Source organism: Poecilia reticulata, chromosome 2 (assembly GCF_904066995.2).
Source record: "Poecilia reticulata chromosome 2, P_reticulata-male-v2, whole genome shotgun sequence".
Classification (NCBI taxonomy): Eukaryota; Metazoa; Chordata; class Actinopteri; order Cyprinodontiformes; family Poeciliidae; genus Poecilia; species Poecilia reticulata.
In genome coordinates, this window is record NC_088831.1 from 22,909,683 (window position 1) to 22,916,468 (window position 6,786).

Here is a 6,786-nt window from a genome sequence, read left to right on the forward strand (position 1 = left end):
TTTCATTATCAGAAACAAAATACTCGGTTGAATTAAAAGTACGATGTAAAACCCACATCTCCCACGCGTATGAATACTTTCGAGCTTTATTGCAAATTGCAGACTTGTGTCTAAAATTTAAACACGTCTTGTTTAATCACTGCAAGCGTGTGCAGTGACGGTGAAAGCGGCAGGTTGCAGAGGTTTGAGGTTTATCTGTCGAGTGTTCCTCCTCTAGAGAAAACACGAAGCGAGCAGCTCCATTGTGAACCAGTAGGGGGGGCTAAAGACCGAGTTCCTTTCTTTTTTCTTTTTTTTTTTTTATCTCGTTGCCTTTGATCGTTATTGTGCGTTTCTTCACACAACACAGACAGAACTGGCTCTCCTTTCACAAAGACACTTTAATGAGTTCACAGAACTAAAGAGGTCGTGTTAGAGCGCACTATACAGACGAAACAAAGGAAGTTCCTAGTCACAGTAATGAATTTCCAAGAGCACATTCAGTTTGGATTCACACAGAGCAACACCACTCAAACATCACATTTATGGACAATTACTGTTTCTGTGCTCTTATACGTAGCTTGGCAGTATGTTGTTTTTTTGTTTTTTTTTAACAGAAACATTACGTTGGTTTTTTTTCTTGTCTTTACAACAAATATTTGCAGTATGTACAACAATAAATATATATTTTTTTTTTTTTTTCCAGTGCTCAGGAATATCCGATTACCTCAGGGGAGGATTGCTTGTTTTAAGTGAGAGTCCGATTTGGTCAAGTGTCTCAGCTGCAGTGCAAAAATAAAATAAAATCACTTATAGAGATTTCTGTCGAGAGTCTCAAACGTATGTTTTGCTTTTGTTTTAACTATTATTTCCCATACTGTACGCTTCTATAGATATATACTTTTTACCCTTTTTTTCTTTTACACTCTGAATCTTTTCGTTCAGTATTTACTGTTTATAGTTTATATTTAGGGTAAAATGACACAAACTTATAGTTCTGGTTTCTTGTCCACATTCACAGGTTCTCTAAAATGCTTCGTGTTGCCACACAGTTCATATATGGGACGGAGGGGCTTTCTGATAGATCCCCGATGACAACCCAGTCCGAGTGTGCCCCGTCAAGGCTGTGCTCGCTTCGCTGTACATGGAAGGCGGTGCAGTGACCTTCTGTGGCCAGCAGGGGCAGCATCTGGCCACGAATCTCCTCCAGGACTCCAGAGTTTTTCCCGACCAAATCCAAACTCCGGATGTGATGCCCACCACCAAGCACATGAAGTACTTGAGCATGAAGATGGCGTAGTCCGGGCCCGAGCGCTGGCGCTCCGACAGGCAGGAGCAGGCCAGGGCTCGCTCCCAGCCGGGTCGGTAGTGCTGCTCGTACACCAGGCATGCCACCACGATGGTGGCGGGGACTGTGTACAGCACTGTGAAGAGCCCAATTCGGATCATCAGCCGCTCCAGTTTGTCCGTCTTGGTGCCACCTTGTTTGATGATGCTCCTGATGCGGAACAAAGAGACAAACCCAGCCAGTAAGAACAGCGAGCCTGTGAAGAGGTAGACCACGAGAGGGGCCAGCACAAACCCCCTCAGATTCTCCAGGCTCTGGTTCCCGACGTAGCAGATTCCGGCCACGGGATCCCCGTCCACGGAACTGAGAGCGAGGACCACGATGGACTTGACACTCGGGATGAGCCACGCAGCCAGGTGGAAGTACTGCGAGTATCCAGCAATGGCCTCGCTGCCCCACTTCATTCCCGCCGCGAGAAACCACGTGAAGGACAACACCACCCACCAGATGGAGCTGGCCATCCCGAAGAAGTACACCAGCAGGAAGACGAGGGTGCAGAGTGCGGGGCCGGAAGCGTCATACAGGACGTGCAGCTGGCTTCCGCCGAGGCCGCTGTAGCCACAAGCCACTCGCTCGTGACCCGCAACCAGACGGATGATGTAGCCCAAGGAGACGAAGAGGTAGCAGGCAGCCAGGAAGATGATGGGCCTCTCTGGGTACTTGAACCGCTCCATGTCAATGAGGAAAGTGGCCACGGTGGTCAACGTGGAGATGAAGCACAGCACGGACCAGAGTCCCACCCAGAAGCTGGTGAAGGCGCGTTCGTCCGCCGAGAAGTAGGACAGGTGGCAGGGCTGGGCGCAGTTGGGCAAAGGGCCGGTCTGGACTCTGCCGTAGAGAGCGTGGGACTCCCGCTTGATGGGGACCAAGGGGTCTCTGCAGCGGCACTCCCTGTCACACTGCGATGGGCTGGAAGGTCTGGTTCTGACTTTGGGGGTGGACTTCGGGAACGAGGGGGCCAGAGTGGTGGTCTCACTGCTGTTCTGGTCCATGCAAAGGGTCTCGTCGCCGAGTTGGGGCAGCTGCTCGCAGCTCATCCTCTCAGGCCACTCAAAGCCATATTGGCTCATGAGGGGGGAGCAGCCTCGCTTGGCCCGCTCGCACACGGAGCGGCAGGGGGGCAGCGGCTTCCTGTAGTCCGGCAGGCAGATCGGAGTGTACATGCTGCAGAGGAAGAACAGCAGGTCCGGGGAGCAGCGGATGCGGACCAGGGGCCAGAACTGGTGCACCTCTAGCCCCACTTCCTCCTGGGTGTCGTGATTGAATTGATTGGGCATGTATGTCAAGTTGTAACCAATGCCCTTACACATGGGCACCGTAATGGGCTCACAAACCAAGTCCTTGGAGGCTCCCGATGTGAAGCCGAGAGACCAGAAGACGAAAAGCAGGTACAGCGTCAGGCTGTACGGCTTGAGTCTCACTGCTGAGGCCATGGATGAAGTAAGTCTGTTATCCGGGTACGGCAGAGTCTTTACGCCAACTGAAATAAAGAAGGGCTCATTTTACCCAAGTTCATGGCTCAAACTTTATGTTTTAGAAGAGCCAACAGAAGAAAGTTCTGTTCTGAGAGAAAAGACACAAATCAGCCTGTTGAAGGGTAAAATGGATATCTGACGGGGTAACCAGTGGTGCCAGCACGCTGTCAATCATTCACCAGCGCTCCTGCAATCATTACGGAGAAAGTTCATATCCGGCAGTCACGTTCCAATAAATTTAACGACCCTGTAACATTTCAGCCCCTCTGCACGTCCTCCAAACATGTCCTGTATGCCGGAAAGAGTCGCATCATCAGTGCTGTAGAGTTTTCAAAAAAAGAAAAAATAAAGAAAAAGAAATAAAGAAAAGGATGGTCAGACAGAACAGGTGGTAAATGTGAGCAATATAAATATCCAGAAGCCTCCTCTTTCTGTGCCACGAGGAACCAGGTGAGTAAAATCCACTTGATGCGTTTCCCTGGATGGATTTAATCCGCCCGCGACTTGAACAACTTCCGAAAAGTGAACTTTCTGATTCTTCTGAGTGAAAACAGCCAGAGCAGAAACGAGCAGCAGCAGAAGAAGAAAAGTCCCTCCGGGCAAAAACTTGTCTCGTGCCGTTGGGTTTTGCGGCCACGCGCGGATTGCTGCGCTCCCTGCGCCCGAGGACGAAGTGAAGTCCGTCTGAAGCTGCGGCACCTTCTCATCAAACACAGGCTCTGCTGCGTTCACGGCTGTCGGAAATGTCAAAACTCAGCTGGGAGCGCGCTCCCGCTTCTGAGTGTCACTTGACGTTTGGAGTTAGATTAGGGTTTATGTGGCGTCAGTATCGATGGCTGTCTGCATGCCTGGTCCCTTTTTACAAATTGCACTGCACTCTGTGTTACTTTCAAATGTGTGAACGACGTTCTGTAAATCTGACTGATTGACATAAAATAACTTATTGACATGTCAGATAAGTAAAAAAAATCTATTCAGTCGACCTAATTGCTTCAAACTGAAATTAATCACAAATTTTTTGCATAATATTCGAAACAGAGCAGATATATTTAATTTTTTATGTGTAGTTATATTGATCAGTTCTGTAAGAATAAGAGGCGGCAGGTCTAATTTATTTGCAAAAAATCAAGTAAGTTTTGATTTTTCAGACAGTAAAAATTATTTGCCTTGTTAATGACAGAATCAGCAGTTCAACAAAAACATCTGTGCTAATATTTTTAGCGGAGTTTATATGTTGTGCTTTCAGCTTTTCCTTCCACAAAAATCCTGAATGTTCCTCTTTTTGTATTGTAAGAAACGGATGATGTCCGCAACCACTTGCTCTGAGGCTTAAATCAAATTTCAAATACCTAGCGGTCCGTGAACACATCAGAGAGCACTTTTATATTATAGGACTTCCTGCTTGAGGAGGTGGGATTTCCCAGAGGAGCCTGAAGGTACCTGACGAGAGTGTCTGACACCTTCACAAATATAGACGGGAAAGGAGGCTATTATTTCTAGTTTAGTCCTGCATATTTTTTTCCTGACAGAAGAAAGTGCCATTATTATTATTATTTTTTTATTCTAATGCAGACTTTGCCAAAGTATTTGTTCTGAAACATGAGTTTCCTGAACCAGGAAAATAGTCTTAGGTCGTCACACTTTGAAGAAATATGTTACTAGCCAGTTCACCCCTGTCAATCATTGCTTTGCTAGCTGCGTTAGCATGGTGCTTTGAAGTCAGTAAATAGATGCAACATGTTATATTTGAGAAACTCCTGCTGCCTAATATACAATTAGGCCCCAAAGTTACTCATAGATGAAAACACGGGACAATGTTGTTATATATGTTTAATACACAGTCTTATAATCACAACATTCTTATTTAAGCTACTCAAAGATCTTTTAATGTTTTTTTTTCTTTGTATTTTCCCGTCAGAAAAGCAAAACCAACTGCAACAGACAAACTTTGTGTATCAATCGTATTTAATATATTAGAGTACCATTAGAGTACCGTAAACTCAGTGTCATTTTTCACCTTTTAAAAGAGCAAAAAATACTTTTGAAACTCTACAAAACATAACTAATATCTACAATTCTTCACTCAGGTTAAACCAGTTTTTTTTTTAAATAGATGAAGCAGCTGTTTGTGACTTTACTGGTCCTTGAAGAATATTTTGGTATTTTTATTAGAAGTTACAAAGTTGCATTGATTAAAGATAAGACATGAAACCCTGATTGTTTCCCAGTCAATCATGTTCTATATGAAAAGAAAAGAAAAATAAATGAAGCATTTGCCATCAGGGATCCAGCCTCATTATAGAGATAATGTACAATCACAGAAAAATGTACAAAAATCCGGGAAAAGACAAAACAATCTTCCACTTTTTTAAAGAAACACGTTTGAAATATTGTCCTATTTTGTCTCCATTTGGTCTAAAAAACAAATGTGTCTGTTATCAAACAAACAATCCTCTGTAATCTAACACAGATTACAGAGGATTTATCTGTGATTCAAACCGAAAGAAAACTAAATCTGTGGCGCTCAGTAACCCAACCTCTCTCTGCGTCTCACCGTCCCATGAGACAAAGGTCACAACGCTCTCTTGGGGACAAAGGTCTCCAAAGGTGTGTGTGTGTGTGTGTGTGTGTGTGTGTGTGTGTGTGTGTGTGTGTGTGTGTGTGTGTGTGTGTGTGTGTGTGTGTGTGTGTGTGTGTGTGTGTGTGTGTGTACGCGAGTGTTTGAGCAGTGACGGTGTGTGTGCTCAGCGTATCAGCTAGGAAGAGATCAGACCTGATGTACCTTCGCTCAGGTCCGTCTGACAGATGATCGTAAACAGTGAAGAGTTTTGAGTTTAAACCCTTAAAGGAATGCAAACAAACACACACACACACACAAGTACAGACGAGGATGTGTGTGAACACGTGTGATGATAATGTAGGGATTCTCTCAAGTGCCAGGTTTGTTTGACTAAAACGGGAGAGGGAACCGCAGTTATCGATTAACCTATCTATTATTCAGACGGTTAATTGATTAATCGGATTTAAAAAAAATGGGCATGTTCTTCAGATTTTTCATTTAAGATCTCATTAGATCCAAACATTTTATTGCCTAAAACGCAACAGCATAGCATTCCTGCAGCGAACAGCCGATCATCTGCAGCACCTGCAGCTAAAACGACACTTCGAACATCAACATGTGAAAAGCTCAGACATTTCTGCTTGACGTAGCATCAGTACATCATACGACTGATCTGATGGTACCTTTTTAGGATTAAGTGATTTGTGATTTGATAGCAAAATGTGCTTAATGCGAGATTTTCTTACAAAATTTAACAAGATGGAGATAAAACTACCGCGTATGCCACTTGAGTTCTGAGTAGAACAGATTTACAGACAATGTTCCTTTTTTTAATCTTAAGTGCAAAGTGTATTTATTTTTTTGTACAGTTGTGGCTGAATTACTGCTCTGACTGTGTTGTTCTTTCAGGATTTCTTTTTTTAGAGTCTGCATACCATAGTTAACGATTAATCGATCAAATTAGCTAACAATCATTTCATCGCGATAAGGCTTCAGCCCTGTCGTACACGCACGTTTCCACTTGCTATATCTGTGATGAACCCTATTTAAATCCTTCACGTTTAATTTTAAACATTTACGCCAAGAGAATCGATCATCTTGCTTTTTTCAGTCATGAAAATTTTTAACATATCCATACATTAGGTGCTAATAATAGTCACTTAGAAGGCTTTAAAATGTTGAAGAAATAAAAATATGAAAAGTAGATTCCATCTGTGTGCAATTTTATCCCAGGATGAGTCAAATTTTATTTATTTTTTTCTGTGAATCCCTTCGAGGATTATTAGAGAATAAACAACATCATGAAGACCAATGAGAAAACACCAGACAGGTCAGTTTCAAGGCAAAACATTTAAAACAATATCCTAAACTTTGAATGACTCAAACTCTTTGATTCGTCATCTGGAAATGGAAAAGATATAGTA

The 6,786-nt window shown here is 43.6% G+C and overlaps 1 protein-coding gene across 1 annotated transcript; it reads right to left on the reverse strand.

Annotated features, from left to right (window-relative positions):
* Positions 1 to 360: 360 nt before the first annotated feature.
* On the reverse strand, positions 361 to 4,308 carry fzd5 (frizzled class receptor 5). Its single transcript, XM_008432769.3, has one exon. It carries the CDS (start codon positions 2,758 to 2,760, stop codon positions 1,033 to 1,035), a length of 1,728 nt encoding a protein of 575 aa, XP_008430991.1. The 5' UTR covers positions 2,761 to 4,308; the 3' UTR covers positions 361 to 1,032.
* Positions 4,309 to 6,786: the final 2,478 nt, after the last annotated feature.

What these genes read in the sequence shown, in the direction of transcription:
- fzd5 (XM_008432769.3), bottom strand. Translation starts at nt 2,760, where the DNA reads ATGGCCTCAGCAGTGAGACTCAAGCCGTACAGCCTGACGCTGTACCTG.